This window comes from Mirounga leonina, unplaced genomic scaffold (genome assembly GCF_011800145.1).
Source record: "Mirounga leonina isolate KUSES-001 unplaced genomic scaffold, KU_Mleo_1.0 Mir_91, whole genome shotgun sequence".
In the NCBI taxonomy this organism is placed as follows: Eukaryota; Metazoa; Chordata; class Mammalia; order Carnivora; family Phocidae; genus Mirounga; species Mirounga leonina.
The window spans coordinates 21,019,232-21,041,922 of record NW_023270839.1 but is presented as its reverse complement, the minus strand read 5'-3'; the positions used below and the strand labels follow the sequence as shown (position 1 = coordinate 21,041,922).

General features: G+C 35.4%; 1 protein-coding gene and 1 pseudogene across 2 annotated transcripts in view; both read right to left on the bottom strand.

The window, feature by feature from the left end:
• Positions 1–2,022: 2,022 nt before the first annotated feature.
• The window catches only part of GOLM2 (golgi membrane protein 2), a 114,038-nt gene continuing 93,369 nt past the window's right edge, over positions 2,023–22,691 (bottom strand). Inside the window, exons 9-10 of one of the 2 annotated variants that reach the window (XM_034994733.1) lie at positions 11,382–11,549; positions 2,023–4,115 (exon numbers count right to left, since the gene is read on the bottom strand). In XM_034994733.1, the coding sequence (XP_034850624.1) occupies positions 4,045–4,115; positions 11,382–11,549 (239 nt within the window). In that variant the 3' untranslated portion in view covers positions 2,023–4,044. The remainder of the gene's footprint in view (positions 4,116–11,381; positions 11,550–22,691) is intronic. The other variant, XM_034994734.1, reaches the window with a different exon arrangement.
• Positions 19,189–21,558, bottom strand: LOC118003647 (annotated as a pseudogene).

Sequence of the window (22,691 nt, the reverse complement as noted above, 5' to 3'; positions counted from 1 at the left end):
AGCTTGTTAGGGCAGGCCTAGGGAGGTCTTACCCTAGGGCATGGTCTTTATCCCCAAGGTACAACCTTTCTAATGTTTCAGCTGGATGCCACAACTGTTAGAGATCTCTACCTTGGCAGGCCCGGAAACTTGGTGCCCCTGACCACTGCTTTTAGGCCAACACTTCTTGACCTCTGGTATCTACATTCCATTCTCAACTCTGTAGCAACTGCCTTCTGGTAAGCCTCAGGTGGTCTTGCTCTGATTACGTACAGCCCAGCCCTCAGCCACGGACTTGTGGGCATCCCCAAGGATTTCTCGGGTTACCTCTCTGTATAGCTCCCTCTCCATGCCCACCCTATTGATTCCACTTCAGCTGCTCTCCACTATGATCTCTGTCTTCTCAGCTCAGCCTCTTCACACCACAAGAATCTGGGTGATTGTGGGGCTCAATTGCTTAAGTTTCCCTTATTTCAGAAGTTTCAGGTTTGTGCTACCCCAAAACAGTCGCTTCATATATATTGTCCAGTTGCTACTAATTCAGGAGGGCTAGTCAAATTACTCAGTCATAGCCAGAAACAAAAGTCTCCCTTCCCTCAGATTTTTTGGAGTGGAATTAAGGAAAGAGGAGCAGCTGCTCTCAGGTGACCAATTAAGAAAATATGACCTGCTGGAAGCCACGGTTAGGAGGTTTGATGGGAAAGCTGGTCTAAGTGAAAGAAAGTAGCAAGTAGAGAGAAGCAGAAATGGGAGTTGGTGAAACAAAGCAGCATTTAATTGTGTCAGTTGTCCACAGGTCCAGGAGATTCCTGTCCTTAATGCAGTTTGCTAACATGGACCATTAAATTTCCCCCTTTCTCTGGGATAGTTGTTTGAATTTTCATTTGGAACACTTAGTGAGGAGATTTTTTTTTTTTTTTTTTAAGATTTTATTTATTTATTTGACAGAGAGAGACATAGCGAGAGCAGGAACACAAGCAGGGGGAGTGGGAGAGGGAGAAGCAGGCTTCCCGCAGAGCAGGGAGCCCGATGTGGGGCTCGATCCCAGGACCCTGGGATCATGACCTGAGCCGAAGGCAGACGCTTAACGACTGAGCCACCCAGGCGCCCCTAGTGAGGAGATTCTTAAAACGAATTGGGTACAGCCCAATTAGAAGTGAATGCTGATGTGAAGACTCGATAACATAGATGTTGGAAATATGTTAATATCACATGGTTTGATTATCTTATTGAAACCATAGGGTCAGACATGTATGTAAGGGAAGAGAATTTTCCAAGGCTAGCCATTATGGGAAGTAACTATCTCCCTCATAACTATGCAGTTTTTGTTTTATTTTGTTTTCTTGCAGATTCTCTTTCCTCATATTCTAGCAAATTTTGTTATAGGATATACAGGACAAGTCAAAAAGGCACACAATCTTGAGATTTTTCTAAAATAAAGGTACATATTTTAGAAATGATTTTGAATTTGTATTCACATTTTCCCTGGAATCATCCCTCCATGTATATTTTATTTTACATATTCTTTTTATGGGTTAGTAGCAAGTGACCTAAACCTACAAGGTTCTCCCTACCCTACCCTTACCATACCTCTTCAGCCTCATTTCTCTCCCCTTGCTCATGATACTCTAGCCTCACAATTAAAATGTTTCATTTAAGTGGAAACTTAATTACTTGGAAACTTAGAGACCTTGAAAGCTTGGAACTTTATTTTTAATAGTTCTTATCATTATTTAAAATTAGCTGGTTCATGTGTTTACTTATATATTGTCTGACAGCTCCAACTTGAAAGCTCCATGAGAACAGAAATCTGGTCTATCTTATCCACTACAGTATTATTACATAAGACAATGCTGGGCAGATAGGATGCATTCAGTATTTGTTAAATAAACTAGCACTACAATAAACAACCCTAATATAAATCTTTCTGCCATTCTAGTTTAGCTTAGCCTAAAATGTATTATAAATTTGCTCAAATTTTAGTGTTAAAATGTAGCTATTTGCATCACATGAGTGTGATGTGTATATGTATCAGAATCAGCAAAATAGTAAAACAAGTTTAATTTATTAGAACCCAGTAAATGATGATTTTATAAGCAGAGTTTCCATCAAATTAACACTTAATTCCGGGCAAAAATACATGTAAAAAACCTAAATCTTAAGGCAGAAGTAAAATATTATAAAAACCAGCATGTCTATTACAGACTGTAGAATGTCAGAATTTTAAGAGATTCACATAGTATTTTATAGCACTAAAATGTTAATACAGTCAGAAATATTATCAATTGGTCCAAGATTTCTCAGTTTATAAAATGTCTAGACTAATTGAAGCAATTTTGCTGTATAAGTAGTAGCTACGATATTAAGTGATTCTTTTTATGACAAAGGCAGGAAATTTCATGGTTTTCATTTGTTAAGATTTTACAGTATTAAATATAAAGTATTACTAGAAGTATGTTTTAGATTCATCTTCCCACCGTAATGCCCAAAAGGTGTACATCAATTCCCTTTAACTCCATTTTTTTAAAAATTCTGTGAATTTTCATATCTATTCATTATAGGCCTGACTATAGTCAGCAAAGGCATGAATTGCTTACTTTGATTTGGTAGAAATAACAATTTTAATAAATCACTATATATTTTCCTGGTCGCAAAATAATTTCAAACTGAAGTCTAAGAATTTTTGCACTTCTAATAAGTGAACAGCTTTTTCACCTCTTTAAGTTTGAATTTTTTACTACAACCCAAACACAAAGGACAGGGAGGGAAGCATTTCATGTTTATGCGCAATTAACAGAAGGACTTCTGAAAAACAGAGTTAACAACCTTAAATTTCTCCATATGATCAAAACCTTTTATTTTGGGGTGGGGGATAAAATTTAAAAGATTTAAATCCAAAAGCAGGGATTAACTATAACTAGCTTAAGCATTCTATGGAATAGTGTCAAAAAAGACAAATGCATTTAAAATAATTTTGTAAGTCTAGCAAATATGAGGTTTATGGGTTCTTAACAACATATTAATTACAAAGATTCTTCATCTTTATTACAAACTTTTAAGCTATTTTAATAAAACGGCTGTAGACCTCACTGTACTTCTACTTATCTGTGCATTAATAAAAATCTGTTAAAACTCCTTATTTAGTACTTCTGAAAAATTCTAGTCAAATAAGATCACTATAACTACCAGAGAAGCTTTGAAATACTGATTGCAGATTCATTTCCAAGTTGATTTATCTTCTTTCAGAATCTGGCATTTAAATCATGAATATTTTCACCAACTTGGACTCTGAAAATATAAAAATTTTAGCCAATGATGGTTAAACAGTACTAGTATGATGTGAAAAAATAAAAATTGAAAATACATTGTCAATCATGCATTTCACAATTTCATGAACTAAGTAAGGTAAAACTCATAAATGTTGTTATGTCTTTGCAGGTTACCTCAACTTCCATCAGGTATCAGCTGAAAGCTAATCTGCCAAAACACATCAGCACTCATGTAAAATAAAAGAAGTAGGGAAATGATTTTGCACACATGCTGCCCAGTGTTTGGCTTTCAGGTTCCAACCCCTCTTTTATGTAACTATTCTAGGTGTAACTCCATGAAAAGCATGAGATGAGGAGTAGATAGAACAGAACATCTGTTGGGCTAGCAAGAATATATTAGTGTATAAAAAGTTTTTCAGCTGAGTGTTCTCACTGGGGTTATGCTATGTGCAACATATAAACTGTACAACCAATTTTTCCTCTTTGTCCATTTGTGGAACGAATTAGGCTCAATAAAATGTAAAATATACATTAGTTCATTTTAAATGCAAAGATTACAGTTTTGCTTACTTTGTTTTTGGCTCAACTGTGATATAACCAAAAAAATCTCTGCTTTAATAATACAATATGAAAAAGTTCACCTATGTACATGGGTACATTTCTTCATTAAAATTTTTCCTTAAATCTACCTCAATCTATCTTTACAACTGATCTTTACAACAAAAGTCAAAAACAACAAAGTAGAAATGATTCCATTTTACAGCACTTTAGGTTTTCTGAAGTTTTCCTTTAGGGCTTAAAGAACATCATTGAAACGTTGCTTTCCATAGTCTGCAGGATCCATCTGAAGTTCTCGTTCTTCATCATCTGTAAGGGAAATAGTTATGTATCAAGAACATTATTTTTAAAATCACTTGCAGAAAACCAATTAAATAATGCCTCAGGTTTTTTCTCAGCCTTAGGGTAGTTTTCTGCTTGTTATTTTATGCCTTTTAAAATAGCATTCTATTTCTTAGTTGCTCGGCTGAACAGTGAAAAGTCTGCTTTCCAAAGTCTTCCAACATACTGGAAGATTACTTAATTTTTTTCATCAAATTATTTATTATTTTATTTTTACATTATACATATTTTCTTTCAATGGGTAGCATTTGTATTATTTTATACCCAATGTTAGCACAATTACTTAGTACTAAGTTTTAAGGAGGGCACGTACTGCATGGAGCACTGGGTGTTACACGAAAACAATGAATCGTGGAAGATTACTTAATTTTAACAAATCTTTTGACAGTAGTTAGATATATAAGTAGATAGAAGTAGAGCTAGATATAGTTAGCAAAACTTTAGGAACCCACAAACATTGAGGAGTTGATCCTTGTATATAAAATATATTATTTCTACTAGATGAATTAGTCCTTTAAGTTTGGTAGAAACCATTCTGTATACATTGTCATGCCTTTAAAAACCAGCTTTTTTTTTAATTACAAAATGAATCCATACTCATCACATAAAGATTATCAAATAAAAGACAGGAAAATAAAAATTACTCAGAATCCCAATATTTAACATTATAGTGAATTTCTTTGCTCCTCTGCAAAGAGCTTACCAGCAACTTCTTAAATGAAATGTACTAACCAAAACTTAACTTTTTCTTTACCAAAAAGAAAAAAATTATTATATAATATTGTTAGTAAGATCCTCAAAGTCACTTTGCAACTATATTAAACAACTCCATATAATACTTTGGAGTTTGATTTATTTAGCTATTGACAGGTATTTCTGGGTCCTTCTTGGCTATCACCTGTCATTTCACATTACTGTTAGCTTATCTGCCAGTAGCAATCCCTTTCTAGTTTTGTTCTAAACTACAGGTTTTGAAATAAGACTGCTCAGAATACAAAAATTATGTTAGAACAAGAATGAAAAGTAATTTAATCAAAGCAAAGAGGCTTCTTTTTTGGTATATGGCTTTAGTGACATCTTTTGGCTCCTCCACAGCCTTAAAACATGATTTTTCATACTTTCTGGTTCACAGTTACAATAACCCAACAGCTTAGTTTTTGATAGACTGAGGTGTTACTATCATAATTGTCTGGAAATATAATTTTATATAATTTAAAGAGTTATATGTTAGAATTCAAATTCACGTGTATACTACAGCTTTCTGAAATCTGTTCTTTTAGATTTGAAAGGTTTTCCAGAAACTCTCAGCTTCTCTAGTATATCCTATAGTAAAATTTTGTTCAAGAAAGACGCCATATGGTGTATGTAGTATGTATTAACTTTACATAATGATGTGTTCTTATTTCTTCTTTATGTTTATTCATAAAAAATGCCAAATAAACCAACTTCCTTTTTTCCTCTCAATAACTTTCCTATTAAACTTACAGAAATTCTCATTTAGAATTGCAGGTAACCATTTTATATCATAAGCTAACAAAATGATCTCATATCCTCAATAGTGTAATCCACTAGGTATGATAACCTCAAATCTGTTACAGGTAAAGGCTGCAATTGTATCCATAATCACACGTGTATTTTGAAAATATGCTAATCAATCTCTTATCACAGAACTCTTTATACTTTAAAGATTATCTTTGGGGTTTTTTTTTTTTTTTAAGATTTTATTTATTTGACAGAGCACAAGCAGGGGGAGCTACAGGCAGAGGGAAAGGGAGAAGCAGGCCCCCTGTGGAGCAAGGAGCCCCATGTGGAACTGGATCCCAGAACCCAGGGAGCATGACCTGAGCCCAAAACAGACCGTTAACCGACTGAGCCACCCTGGTGCCCCAAAATTATCTTTGGGTTTGTTTTTTTTTAATATTTTATTTTTTTGACAGAGAGAGACACAGCAACAGAGGGAACACAAGCAGGCGGAGTGGGAGAGGGAGAAGCAGGCTACCCACGGAGCAGGGAGCCCAATGCGGGACTGGATCCCAGGACCCCTGGAATCATGACCTGAGCCAAAGGCAGGCGCTTAACAACTAAGCCACCCAGGCGCCCCATCTTTGGTTTTATAGGGACATCTGGGTGGCTCAGTTGGTTAAGCATCTGCCTTCGGCTCAGGTCATGATCTCAGGGTCCTGGGATCCAGTCACAAGCCCAACACCCTGCTCCAAGGGGAGCCTGCTTCTCCCTCTGCCTGCCACTCCCCCTGCTTGTGCGCGCTCTCGCTGTCTCTGACAAAGAAATAAAATCTTTTTTTTTTTTTTTAAGATTTTATTTATTTGACAGAGAGAGAGAGCGAAAGCAGGAACACAAGCAGGGGGAGTGGGAGAGGGAGAAGCAGGCTTCCCGCGGAACAGGGAGCCGGATGCGGGACTCGATCCCAGGACCCTGAGATCATGACGTGAGCCGAAGGCAGACCCTTAACGACTAAACCACCCAGGCGCCCCAGAAATAAAATCTTTAAAATAAATAAATAAATAAAATAAAACAGTCACTGGCACCTCTCCAGAAAGCTCTCCTTAGGATCCATGTTATAGGATATCACCTATAAACACATCTTTCAGGACTTCAGTAATTAAATGAAAAATTAACCACCATGGAACAGTGGGAAAAGCAGCTATACAAAAAAGAATTCCTAGAAATTTAACAGAAAAGTTATTAAAAGGAAAAAGTAGATATGTTGGAAGATTTTTTAAGTGAATAATTATAAAGAGAAAATAAGAGCAAAGCTCTAGGAACAGAAAAACTGAATTCTAGTCCAGACCCAGGCACTTATTAACAAACCTGAGCTACTTTCTAACCTCTTTAGTCCTTTAATTACCTTCTCAATAGAGTACAGATAGCAACTGGTTTTCCTATCTCAAAATAAAATAATGCATATGAAGGCAGTCTTTACTTCCAAAGTCTTCTACAAATATAAGAAGGAGTTTGTTGGTTCTATTAATTTATGCTTTTAATCAAATTTTAATATGGTGCCTTCACATTATTTTTCAGAATTCTACAGGCCTTTTGGAATATTGCATTTTTCTTAGATTGAACTATTATTTACATTAACTAAAGTCCATTTTCAGTGTAGCTATTCTAACCAGAATTCAAATTTCTATTGACAACCTTTTAGCATGTATTTGTAAAGTATGATGAAATTACCTAACCAAATCTGATACAGAACAGAGAACCACTAAATATAATTATATTTTATTTCATTTTACAAAGCAGCAAAATCTGTAAATATCTCATTAACATAAAATGACTATTAAAGGAAATACAAAAACATTCATAATTTATTAAATAATTCCTAAATTCCCTCTGAAGTCAAGAAAGGACCACTTCCATAAAGCCAGCTCTACCAAGCAAGAACATCTTGGGGTAATAAGGCAGTGAGACTCCACTAAAATATACAAATTAATCCATAGGCCAAAGTGCAGTTACCCTCTAAAGCAGGCAATCCAAAGAAAAAAATTTTATGTTTCCTTTTACTTCTTAAAAATTATTATTCAACAAACATTTATGTAGTGCTTGTAGCGCGAAAGATGTGTTCTAAGTCCTAAACAAATATTTGAATCATATAATCCAAATAACAACAGGTAACTATATCCCTATTTTACAGATAAGGATATCGAGGTACAGAGGTTAGATAATTCACAAGGTCATAGAGCTGGTAAGTGGTGGAGCTAGGATTCAAATCCAGGCAATCTTGCTCCAGAATCCAGGCACTTAAGCATTATGTTAAGCTTCCTTCCATAAATATACCCAGTTATATGCAGGTCATATTCTATTAAGCAAACTTGGAACTTCTATGGGATTAAAGATAAGAGTAAAGAGAATGTGTAAACATCCATCTCTGTATTACAATAAAGAATGAATTAAAAGACATATCCATCAGATATATAGTGTTTCCAGAGTTAATCTATTCATTGGGTCACTTAAAAGAAGGCAGGAAAAAGAATTTTTACACCAATGTAAATAAAATAATATTTCTTTTAGGGAATGCTTCAGGAAACCAGGAATTAAAAATCAAAATAAACCAGGAAAAATAGGCTTCATTTAATTCTACAAGAAAACACTCGATAGGTAGTGCTGTCCCAAATGATCAATACATATGAACAAGCATTAGAGATAAAGCTGGAATCCTCTAGCTCTCTAATGGCAGAGATGATGCCAAAATCTCCATTTCATAATCAAGAATTTGGGGCACGAAAGCTAGAATGTCTTTAGCTGAATCCAGAACCTCAGTACAGCAACTAGAATCTCTAATTCTAGGGACCCAACAGATTGAGGAAAAAAACTACTAATATTAGAAAGAGCAGAGAAGAGCCCCTAACGCTAGAACCTTAGTAGTATTTCTGAAGTGCATGTTTCAGTTTTTTTAATTGAAGTAGAGTTGATACAATGTTCCATTAGTTTCAGGTGTACAGCATAGTGATTCCACAAGTCTATACATTATTCTGTGTTCACCACAAAGTGTAGCAACCATCTGTTACCAGCATGTTTCAATTTTTGATATCTTTCTAGTTGCAGAGTCTCAATGGTGGTAGTAAAGTTTCCACATTCTTTCCCCTCGTCTGGAGGAAGATGTGTTTCAGGCATGCTCGATTCTGAAACACATTTTCCCATAATACCTGTGTTAGAGATAGTGCTTCCACTGTGAATGTGACCACAGAATTTTAGAACTGAGAAGGACCATCTATTGTAGTTCAACATTCACATTACAGATGAAGAATTGTGGTCCAGAGAGTTTAAGTGACTTGAAAAACAATACACAGCTGGTCTCCTAACTCCGACTAATGTTTTTTCTCCCACTCTATTTTACTGCCTGCTTTGGCTACAAGTGCAAACTGGCCTGGAAACCCAACCATTATTTCTACATTGAAACTATGAAGAAACGCTTTTAAATTTTAAATATTCTAACTTAATAATAAACATTTAGATTCAAATTGTTGATAAACAAGGGAACACCTATAATTGCCCCTTCCCACTTTTTGGACAGTTAATACTACATCTAAAGATTTCCTGAAAACATGTTTAAAATTAATTGGGTCTACAATATTCTTTTTTAGTCAGTTCACTCAAACCTATCCCTCTTCATTTGCTGTAGCTGATGTTCTTGAATCTTTGTTCCCTATGATAAAGGAGTCCCCTTGGTAGCTATCTTATCCTGCTGCTGTCATCTAGTAAATCCCAAAATGGGATAAAAAAAAAAGTTAAGTGGCAACCCCCAGCTCAAGTAAGCTTCACTAGCAAATGAGGAAACCCCAAAATTTAACAATCCTCTCCCTACTTCATTGAGGGTTATCATCTTAGGTCATTTCCTCATATTCCTTAGAACTGATGCATTTATTTCCTTGTGGATGGGAAAGCAGAGCAGCATGAGGGTACTGGAGACCTAAAGTGGCAATGAGAACTGGGGGTGAGAGAGGGAGAAGGGTATAGGAGAGAGAGAGAGAAGGCACTGAAGATAAATGTACTTACTATGGATAAAAGCCATACAAAATAACTGAAATTTTGTGATAAAAGTCATTAACTTTAAGATAGCCTAAAACATAAGAAATACTTTTCAATTATAGTTGAAATTATTTGCTCTAATAAAAACCTCAAAATTATCCAATGACATGATAGATAGCAGTTCTTATGAAAGAAAACTAGACAATGTTTAAAGTGCAAACTAAGTTTATAAGACCAGAAGTTAAAAGGTTATTATTCTAGTCACAGTTGTAAGAATAAAAATTCAATGAGAAAGCATAAAATTATCAGTTAACAACATTTACCCAGGGCCCTATGTATGCTAAGTACTTTGGGGAGTGGGGGGATGGGTGAATATGATAGCAGGAAAGGATACAAACAAAATATAAGGCAAAATAAATGAAAATTCCTGCCCACCAAGAGCTTACAATCTAATTGGAGATATACATGCATGAAAAAGCCTGGAAACAATGTTATAAATAACTGCAAAAAAATATAATCCAAACAAATCACAAAGCAATGAGAAAAAAATGGTAAAATTTATGAAAAATGGATGAGATTATAGAAAAGGTGGGTATAATTTATTCAATAGCTCCAAACAGTGTTTGAGTTCTTATTAATGTATCCTTAAATAACTCTTAGAATTATTATCTCTTTCTATTCCCAAAAACCATTCTTCCAAAACTAGAATGTACTATTGAAACAATGCCTATGTGGAAGTCAGAGTCTCTAGTTTCCCTTTTTCTAATAACTATGTAGTATTCTAGGACAACTATATTTTCTTCTGAGTTGTATAAAAACAACCCTTTTCATGAACCTAAATAAAATTTGATTACTTTAAAAAGAGTTAAGGAAGAAAAAAAGAGTTAAGGAAGAAATCAAGACAGTTTACATTGGAAAATATTTCATGCATCCATCACATTATAAAATCTAATACATCACACATTATGTTCATAATCAACTTTTACAGAAAAGAGAAAAAGTTCCACAAATACTACTAAATGATATTAGCAGGCAAAAAACAAGCCTAAAAACTTGCAATAACGCAACATACTCTGATATGCATGCATGGGTAGGGCTGCATGCACACAGGTAAATTCTGAACTTTTAATAACTTAAAAGCTCAGAAGTTACACAGTTAACAAGGAAAATATGTTGAATCTGTGTATTAAACATGAAACAGACAAATCTTTACAAACCATTAAATATAAATTTTCAGCTTCTCAGAAAAAATTTCAGAAACAGCCTTCCTATACTGAATCAGTAATGAAATAATCTTATCTTCAGTGTGGAGGAGACCATTACTTTTGGGGCTTTCCTTATAACACAAAGGCTGTCTGGTCAATATTTGTACCTAGAATAATGAAATGTTTTCAGATGAGCAATTGGAAAAGAATTATTTTCTGGGAGCATTTGCCTCAGGTAAACTCTAGAGCTATTTCAAGCAATTTAAATCTAAAATTTATGAATATTCTTGAGTTTCAAATTATAACTATATCAATAATTACATGTAAGGTAACTAAAATGAAAATACTTAAATAAAATAATTAAGATCTACATATATGACTATCATAAAATTGTTTTCAAAATAAAATTGAAATCCTACAGGATCTCTTTGTATTAGGATTATAATGCCACTAATAAGTGGGGAAAATTCTACACAAATTCAACCAAAAAATTTAGAGGTGGGTTTCACGGTCACAGCATGGAGGCCAGGCCCACGCTCACCTTGGACGTCTTCCTCTCCACCATCACCATCTTCTTCCTCATTGTAAGCCAGCTCAGCCTGCTTGTCTGCCTCGTACTCACCTACGTTACCATCATCCCCATTATAATCCGCCAGTTTAGAGCCATGCTGCGGATCAACAGGGGATTCATTCTCATCAAAGAACCGGCCTGTGAAGTAGGTAGAGGATTAATTCAAGAGTAAAGAGAGAAGAAAAGAAGGGACCTACACTGGAGGCAGACCAGAAAGTAGACAAGTGAAACCTGGCAACTTTCAGGGTACTGGTTATAAAAAAGATACATTTGTGAAGATTATCCAAGACAAAAAAGAAGTAAGAATAAAGACTGAAAACAACTTTTTAAAAAAATTTCTCTTTTGTGTTAATTTTAGTACTTGCTACTTAAGGTGTGAATATTTTCTTAAAGAAAAGATTACCATTTTCAGGACTGTTTTCCCAATAACCAACAACTTCTCCAATATAAGTATTTGTCTAATTTACCACTTTAGAGAACAATAAATAATTTTACTACTAGAATCTGTAGTCCTTTGTTGCTTATGAAATACTACTTTCTATAAATAATTTTTGATAACTTTTTTTGTAAAAATAAACAAGTACTATGCAGGCTAGTTTCTTTTTGGATGCTAAGACAAACTAACACAACTGAGGGATATCTCAGGTTCCTTCAGTGACAGTGACTCACGCTATAGCCTTGGATTTCCAAGGAGGGATGGGAGAAAGAATAAACCATCAGAATTTCTGGTGGTACGTGTTTTTTTCAAAAAAAAAAAAAAGAGAGATAAAGCACAAGTAATTCCAATTTATTCTTTCCCATTTCCTAAACAGGACTTTTAAAAGTCAGAGGTAGAGGAAGCTTAAGAAAGTTGACCTACATGAGACTGTTATATTGCACACATTCATAAAAATAAGAAACCAAAAAGAGCAATAGACATAGTATCTACTGTAGAAAGCTATTCAACAACTAAGTATTGAAAATAAAAATGTTAGGCACACTAAGATCTGACTCATAAGTTAAACTCTACTTAGACATTAAATTTAAGTAGCATAAAGAAAATTTTATTCCAATCCCTAAAATATAAATAACAGTAACTTACTAATGATGAAAGAATTTAAGACTTTAAAAAATTATGAAAACTTTCTATGATAAGTCTAAAATTTTTTGAATTATATTTTTAAGAATTACATTGCAATGAGCCATTCAGGAAAAAAATTAATGACTTCTTTGCTTGGAAAGAAAAGTTAAGTGCAAATGGAAAGAATTATGGAGGTATTGGTCAATTTTACAAATAGCTCACCACATCATTAGGCCAATATATTTCTATTTGCTGGGTAAAGAGTTAATCAGGAAAATAATTAAAGAACAAATCACACTTACATAGGCTTTCAAGGATGGAGCATGTTTACAACAGGAGACTTAAGTAATTGGGGCCAATAAAAAGAGCATAAAGTCATCTTACATCTATTCCAGAATAAGGTTGGATATGTACACTTAAAAAAATGGAAAAGTTGATAAAACAGAGTTAGAGAAAAGAAATGGATATAAAAGAGTTAAAAAGGAAAAAAACAGAAAAAAGAATATGTAAGCTAATTTGTGAGAAAGACACCTTATCTCCTAATGATAGTAATACAAAACAAAACATCTTGGTGGCTTTGTTATTATTTCTTTCTCTAACAATAAAATGGATGACACCAATGTAAGCAGAAAAATAGGAGATTTATAGAGATCTATATTTTCTTTTTTTAAATGCAATATTTATTATGGTCTAAATACCTGGAGCAGTTAAAGCATCCTTATGCAATAAGAAACTGCTGTTTTATATATAAACATTTTAATATGGTAGTTACCAGTGAATTTCTCAAGAAATTTTTTTTATTTTTATCAGTTATGAAATATAGAAGACTAAAAAATTAGTCTAAAAAAGCTATTATAAAATATAGTTAATATTACTGTACATTAACCAAAAAAACCATCCACCTATACCTTTTATAATATTCCAACAGAACAGTTTATAGTTTCTTTCTTTTGTAGGTGTTTGATGATCTGACTAGCCTGAATTCTGTCCTAAAAGTATAATATTACAATTAGTGACACTAGACACTAGACAGAGATAACCAGAAAATCAATAATAAGAATGGTTGAAAAATCAACCACAGGGGCGTTTGGCTGGCTCAGTCAGTGGAGCATGAGACTCTTGATCTCAAGGTTGTAAATCTGGGCATACAGATTCCTTAAAAAAAAAAAAAAAAGAAAAGATTGGATGACCGCACCACTGTCCTTTGCTAAATAAGTAATTTGTGCTATCAGATATACAGAATTTTCACCTTTGGAGAAAGAGCTAACCCTTCATATAGGGTTTCCAATACTATGATAGCCAAAACCAGTGAGAAAAAAAGAACCAGCTACACAACATTACCAGTCAAGTTGGGATGTCAAACTTCACATTAAACAGTGAATGAATATGACAGTATAAATAAAAATGCCTAACAATAAATATAACAGGCTGCTAAATTATATAATTTTCAGGCAACATATTTGCAAAAAGAGTTATATAAGGGAGAAATCCGTGTGGGTTAGAGCTAGAAGGGAAGGTTTCAAAAAAGAGGCAAATATATTGAACCATAACAGAGAGAAGGAAAGAAACATTCGAGGAAAAGGTTAAGAAGGTAGATGGAGTATTCAGGAGACAGTAGAGAGATTAATTTGATTGGATTTATATTAGACTGTAGAAAGAGGAAGTTTAGACAAGAAAATTAGGAATAATTATGGAAAACCTCTATAGTTAGAGGCTTTAAAGGGCTTCCTATATCCACTTCACAAGGTCAATGTTAGAATGAATGACTAAGTATATGAAAGTATCTACAATGCTTTTTCATCCAACAAAGACTCACTAATGTATGTGAAAGATATTGCACTGGGCACTGTGACGCAAAAATAAACTTACAATCTCTATTTCTGGTAACGCATTGTAGTAAGGGAGACAAACATGTAAACAAATATTTAGAAAGTGATGCTGTGTGTGCTATACCACAATGACCTAGAAAGTGACATCTGAACATGGAGACTTGCTACCACTGGTTTCTATTTGATAGAGGAAGTCTGGACTTTATGTAGGAGGCAATAGGCAACTGTCATGGTTTCTTTTAAGCTCCCTGAGAACAGGACTCTAATCTGGCTTATGTACCACAGCAACTCCACTGTCTATTCAGGTAAGGAGCTATGAGGACTTAGACTAGGGAGATATAACAGGAAATTAGTTAGGAACAGATAAATCAAATACATTTAAAAATGACAAATTGAGTACATGGCACAATGGAATGGAAAGACTCAAAGAATGATTTTATAATCCTAGCCTAGAAACTAAAAATAAAGATATTTGTACCCAAAATGGAACAACTGAGAAGGTATGGAAAGTAAATGCTTTAGGTATACTGAACTTAGGGTTACAGTAAGATGTCCAAATGAAAGTATTTTATAGATGCATGGAAATACGGAACTAGACTCTAGGTACAAAGTGAGGGCTAGATGTATAGATTTAAGATTCATAAAGAAGATAGGTTAAATTATGGGAAGATAATTTCTATTAGAAAATGAATATTTATAGAAAACAGCTATAAATCAAAGAAATGATCTTAGGTAATGACTGTATTTGAGAAGGGGAAAAGGAAGTAATAAGGGTAAAGTTATCACATGATGGTGTAAAGCTGTGGTATGTTTCAACAAGAATTAAATATTGTACTTTATCTCTGAAGCATTTTACCTATTTGAAGATTTTTAATTCGGTTCTATCTCTCAGTAACACAATGCTAAAACTGTGCCCAACTAGGTGAGTAATATGGTAATTATATTAGTTTGGATCCCCAAATTTCCTTCCATTTTTGCAAAATTCAATTGTGTACTTGAATATTATTTTCATCCTGGTGGCTGCTTGAAAATGATTAACTTACAGCCTATCAGTAACAAGATATTAGCTCCATCCCAACAGTTTAAACATGAGAACACGAAGAAAGAAGCAACATACACTCTAGCTACTGAAAGTCTTTGGGTGGTATCACGTTGTAAAAAAAATCCTAAGAGACTGTTGACAGACTTTTCAGTTCACTTTAAACAATACAATAGAACTTCATACAGCATGATGGGTATTCTGTAAAACACCTTAAACATCAGACTGCAAACTTCCAAAACCAGTAGAAAACAAAAGGATGACAACAAATAACTGTAACATTGCACAATCACAAAAAGGCATTTCAATCAAGAGAACTAGACTGTATGTTTTAATCCCGTACTGGAAATCAAACGAAGGTAAGTAACTTTTTTGCTTCATTAGCTCAAGGTTCGCTTTTAGGTTTCAATTTCTCAACTATTTTTTTTTTTAAAGATTTTATTTATTTATTTATTTGAGAGAGAGAGAATGAGAGAGAGAGCAAGCACGTGAGAGGGGGGAGGGTCAGAGGGAGAAGCAGACTCCCTGCCGAGCAGGGAGCCCGATGCGGGACTCAATCCCAGGACGCCAGGATCATGACCTGAGCCGAAGGCAGTCGCTTAACCAACTGAGCCACCCAGGCGCCCCGCAATTTCTCAACTATTGTATGAAAAACAGGTTTTATGTTTTTCTAGTCATTCTTTTAATATATTATCACTATTATAAAGAAAATGAATCAATCTGAGTTGGTCAAAACTCTAGAGAGAAAGAAAAGGAAATTTTACTCTAAAGAAGGCAACATCTTTTTCTAGCCTTCATCTACTCCCAGTATCCACTGTGTACCATTCATTTGGACATCAACGCATTGAAATGATTCTTACATTATTCAATTTAACACCTACAGTTCTGACTACTTCAAGTATCCCTGAGGGTCCATGGTATGTGAAAACTTATAATCTGTTGAGACATGAATTAGAGTTTGAATGCTGGAAGGGTGAGGTGTGCAAATTGTGACAAAAATGTTACAGCAGGCTTTCCCCACCAAACAATGTATAGGGAAAACTACCGACTGGCTTTTGAATGGCTTACTTTGATTTCATCATGAGGCACGTTATGGGGCAAAAAGACCATACTTATTTTACATCTCAAGGTATAGGACCTGCATGTAGTAGGCACAGGAAGAAATCTGTTAATTGACTGTTGACTTACGGAAGGTAAAGAGAAACCAGAGAAATGAAAGAAGCATACTAGCTGGAAATTATGTCTAACAGCATCTGAACAATCTGACCATCATCACTTCCCCAACCCCATTCCCAATGCAAAGAGGTTCAACTGCTCTTTCCCCTTCTTTACATTATCCACAGGCTACATTTTTGTTATTTTTTAAGACTAATGCTATGAGGGGAAGGGAGAAGAAGAGAAGGGAGACACATAATTTGATTTGCATCAAGGTCAAATACTGTTCTCCTTTACCTTTTGCTTTTATCCTCCACCAAACATACTGGACTAGTCTTAGAACTAGCATAAAATAAAGGGGCCTGAGGCAGGAAGTAATTTGCTAATTTTTGAGTAAGTAATACCAGGCACATGTCACTTATTTAGGACAAGTACATTAATCTGATGTACATTAAGTAGTTGGACACTCTATTTCAACTTCAGTATTCAAATATTCTTAATAGTTTTTTTCAAGATTTTATTAATTTATTTGAGAGAGAGAGAGAGAGAGAAAGCACAAGAAGGGGGAGGGGCAGAGGGAGTGGGAGAAGCAGGCTCCCCGCTGCATCAGCCCAATATGGGACTTGATCCCAGGACTCTGGGATCATGACCTGAGCTGAAGGCACACACTTAACTCTGAGCCATCCAGGTGTCCCGAAAAAATTTTTTTTTCTTTTCTTTCGTTCTTTTTTTTTTAAGTAAGCTCTCCACCCAACATGGGGCTTGAACTCAAGACTCAGAGATCAAGAGTCCCATGTTCTACCAACTAAGCCAGCCAGGTGCCCCTACAAAAATCTTTTTTCTTTTTTTTTTGTTTTGTTTTGTTTTAAATTTTTCTTATAAAGTAGCACTCTGATCCATACTTGACGAAAGTTTGACAGATTTTTCTATTTTTTTCTTATTAAATATTTTCAGATATACAGAGAAGTGTGGAGAATATAACATCCATGTTTCCATCATCCAGAATTTTGTCTAATTTTAAATTTTTTTTGCCATATTTGTTTTAGAACTTTTATTTATTTATTTATTTATTTTAAAGATTTTATTTATTTATTTGACAGAGAGAGACACAGTGAGAGAGGGAACACAAGCAGGGGGAGTGGGAGAGGGAGAAGCAGGCTCCCCGCAGAGCAGGGAGCCCGATGCGGGACTCGATCCCAGGACCCTGGGATCATGACCTGAGCTGAAGGCAGTCGCTTAACCAACTGAGCCACCCAGGTGCCCTGTTTTAGAACTTTTAATAAAGAAAACATTACAGATACATAAAGTTCCCCAGGACTTCTCCCTAGCATTCTCCTCCTATCCCAAAGACAACCTCTATCTTAAACTGGGTGTTAAACATCCCCATGAAACTTTATGTATTCTTTGATAAATTGATTCACAAGCCTCTAAACTTTAAATACATGGCATCTGGGCAGGAAAGAGTTAACTTGGCATGCCTCGTTTGCTCAAACCTTGTACATTCCAAAGAAAGGTTTGTCTTCAGTATTGGTGGTTGGCTGGAAGCTGGAAGCTAACTTCTGGGCCTATGGAATGTTGTGCCTGATAAGTATTTTTGTATGCCTGAGGCCTTGCGCCATGCTATACCAGTATGATTAGATAAATTTATCCTAACAAAACAATTTATGGCGTATATTTGTTTTTGCTAGGTGGAGGGTAGGAGGGCTAGAGTCTGAGTAACTGAGCTCAGTCATGAGGGTATCATATGACATGTGGGCACTACATGACTGACTCCCAATAAAAACTCTGGACTCCAAGGATCAAGTAAGTTTCCTGAGTTGGAAACACTTCATACATGTTGTCACACATGTTCGCTCAGAGGATTAAACAAATCTCCATGCAACTCCCCTGGGAGGGGACACCTGGAAGCTTGCATTGGCTTTCTCCTGGAACTTGCCCCATGAGCCTTTTCCATTTGCTGGTTCTAATCTCTGTCCTTTCATTGTACTAAACCATAACTGTGAGTATTACTCTTCTGTGTCCTGTGAGCACTTCTAGTGAATCATCAAACCTGAGGGTGATTTTAGGACTTCCAACATAGCATAATGTATCTGTTTTGCAACTTGCTTTATTCTCTCATTATGCTTTTGAGATTTATCCATGTTGATAAATGTGGCTTTGTTCATTCATATGAACTCATATATATAATTCCATTGTATGTGTATGGTACATACACAATGATTTAACCATTCTCATACTGATGAACATTCATTTCCAATTTTCAATGTAATAAACAATAAATATTCTTGTACAGTTCTAATACATATGAAAGTGTTTATAAGTACATATTAAGTTGTAGGGTATGTACATCTTCTCACTCTTACGATTGACCTTCTGATTAACAGAAGTTCTTAATTTTAATCAAGTCCAATTTATCATTTTTGAATTCATGGTTAGCTTTTATGGGGGAGGGGAGATTAATCTGGTTTAAGAAATCCTTGCCTACTCCATGTCATGAAGATACTATTTTGTTTTCTTCTAGAGGTTTTATTAGCTTTAAATTTTAAATCTGAAATCTATTTTTTTTTCTCATTAAACTTTTGTTTTAATGGGCCTCAAAATTCTATGACAGATTTTTGGTCAAGTTGTTTCCATTAAAAGGTACTGATTTTAAAAGCTAGTAACTTAAAACTGCCACACACACACACACACACACACACACAAAATGGTCCACAAAACATTCTCCTTTCCTTCCGAAGGTCTTACGATGCATTGTTATCATTAACCAGTCTTTTACTATTAAACTTAAATGGCCAATGACACAAACAGTTCTGAGAACGTTCTTCCACCACTGATGAAAACTGGGGTGGCAGGTGTTGGAGATACTATTCATTTAGCCTTCTGAGCTTTTGGGGCAGACTTGGTGACCTTGCCAGTTCCAGCTGCCTTCTTGTCTACTGCTTTGATGACACCCACAGCAACCATCTGTCCCATGTCACGAACAGCAAAACAGCCTAGAGGAGGATAGTCAGAGCAGCTCTTAACACACATAGGCTTGCCAGGAACCATATCAACAATGGCAGCATCACTAGATTTCAAGAACTTGGGACCATCTTCAGCTTTTTTCCAGAATGATGATCTATCTTCTCCTTCAGCTCAGCAAACTTGCAAGCAATGTGAGGTGTGTGCATATCCAGCACTGATTTGGCCTGGATGGTTCAGGATAATCACTTGAACTGTGAAGTCAGCTGCTTCCACTGGTGTGTCATTTTTGCTGTCACCAGCCACACTGCCACAACGAACATCTTTGACAGATATGTTCTTGACATTGAAGCCCACATTGTCCCCAGGAAGAGCCTCACTCAAAGCTTCATGCTGCATTTCAACAGACTTTACTACAGTTGTAACATTGACTGGAGCAAAGGTGACCACCATGCCAGGTTTAAGAACACCAGTCTCCACTCGGTACTAGTACCAGTACCACCAATTTTGTAGACATCCTAGAGAGGCAGACGCAAAGGCATGTCAGTTGGACGAGCTGGTGGCAGATTGCAATCCAGAGCTTCAAGCAGTGTGGTTCCACTGGCATTCCCATCTTTATGGGTGACTTTCCATCCCTTGAACCAAGGCATGTTAGCACTTGGCTCCAGCATGTTGTCACTATTCCAACCAGAAATTGGCACAAATGCTACTGTGTCAGGGTTGTAGCCAATTTTCTTAACATAGGTGCTGACTTCCTTAACGATTTCCTCGTATCTCTTCTGGCTGTAGGGTGGCTCAGTGGAATCCATCTTGTTAACACCAACAATTAGTTGTTTTAGACCCACTTCAAATTCACCAACACAGCAGCAACAATCAGGACAGCACAGTCAGACTGAGATGTGCCTGGAATCATGTTTTTGATAAAGTCTCTGTGTCCTGGGGCATCAATGATGGTCACATAAGACTTGCTGGTCTTGAATTTCCACAGGGAGATATCAATTGTAATACCACGTTCACCTTCAGCTTTCAGTTTATCCAAGACCCAAGCATACTTGAAGGAGTCCCTCCCCATCTCAGCAGCCTCCTTCTCAAATTTTTTGATAGTTCTTTTGTCGATCCCACCACATTTGTAGATCAGATGACCAGTAGTCGTAGACTAGCCTGAATCTACATGTCCAATGATGATGATGTTGATGTCAGTCTTTTCCTTTCCCATTTTGGTTTAGGTTTAGTGGTGGTTTTCATAACACCTATGTTCTGGCAGCAAACCCATTACAAAAAAGCTCTGCAATCTATCTTTAATTTAATTCTGTATATTGTGGAAGTAGGAAAGCCAAGGTTAATATTTTCCTATTTGGCTATCCAATTGACCCAGTACTATTTATTGAAAAGACTATCCTTTCCCCCATTGCATTATATATTTTTCAAACTTTTAAAGAAGATTTTATTTATTTATTTAGACAGAGGGAGAGAGAAGAGAGAGCACAAGCAGGGGGAGGGGCAGAGGCAGAGGGAGAAGCAGGCTCCCCTCTGAGCAGGGAGCCCGACACAGGGCTCAATCCCAGGATGCTGGGATCATGACCTGAGCCCAAGGCAGATCCTTAACCAACTGAGCCACCCAGGCATTCCCCCATTGCATTATGTTATCAATGTTGTCATAAATCAAGCGACTATATATGTGTGGTAATTTCTTCATTCTTCAATCTGTTCCACTGGTCCATCTGTCTATTCTTGTGACAATACCATATTGTCTTAATTACCTCATCAATAATAGTTTTATAATAATCTTGATGTCTGATAGAAGTCACTAAGTTTCATTCTTATATATTGTCTTGGCTATTCTTAGTCTTTTGCATTACCATACATATTTCAGAATCACTTTATTTCCACCAAATTTCACCAATTTCACCAATTGCAGTGCTATCCATCCAATTCCAGCAAAAAGAAAAAAAATGCTGCTGGGATAATAAATGGGATAGCACTGGAATTCCAGATCAATCAAAGAAGAACTGACATCTTTAAAACATTGAGCCTTCTAAACTATCAACATGGATTTACTTATATATCATCTAATTTCTGTCAATAATGTTTTGTAGTTTATACAAGTTCTTGTGAATATTTTGTTAGAATTTTTTCAAGAATCTGATGTATTTTATGCTATTAAAAATAGTTTTTTGGGGCATTTTTCTGGCTCAGTCAGTGGAGCCTGCAACTCCTGATCTCAGAGTTGTGAGTTCAGGCCGCATGTTGTGTGTAGAGATTACTTAAAATAAAAATCTTTTAAAAAAATAGTTTCTTTGGGGCGCCTGGGTGGTTCAGTTGTTAAGTGTCTGCCTTCGGCTCAGGTCATGATCCCAGGGCCCTGGGATCGAGCCCCACATCGGGCTCCCTGCTCAGCGGGAAGCCTGCTTCTCCCTCTCCTACTCCCCCTGCTTGTGTTCCCTCTCTCACTGTGTCTCTGTCAAGTAAATAAATAAAATCTTTAAAAAAACTAAAATAAAATAAAAAAATAGTTTTTTTTTAAAAATTTCACTTTATATGTTTTTTGCTGACATATACAAGTGCAATTAATTTATTTTAGCCTTCTAATAACTTTGCTAAATGCTTATGTAATACTCATTTACTTTAATAGTTTGTAGATTGTTTTGAGTTTTCCACATATAAAATTATACCTGCAAATAATAACAATTTACCCAGTTTTATTTCTTCTTTTCAATCTCTACACTATTTTTTTTCACACTTTATATCATTGACTAGGACATACAGTGAAAAGTTGAAAAGAAATAATGATAGAGGTTATCTTAGTCTTCATGATTTCAAAGAGAAAATTTTTGATAGTTCACCATTAAGTGATGTTTGTTAGAGGATTTTTGTAGATACTCTTCATCACATTACTGTCTAGTCCTAGTTGCTTAGAGTTTGTTGTTTATCATGAATACATGTTGAATTTCTTCAAACGCTTTCTTTGCACGTATTGAGATGCACCTACTCGATTTGTCTCATATATTTCGTTAATGTGATGAATTACATAGACTGCTTTTCAAATATTAAAAAACCTTGCATTTTGAGAATAAAGCCAACATGGTCATCATGTATATCAATTTTATCTATCTCTGGCCTGATATGCTAATATTTTATTCAGTATTTTTACATGTACAATGTTGGCAGGAATTGTCCTGTAATTTTCCTTTTTCATAAAATACTTAGTTCTGCCATCCAACTTATGCTGGCTTCAT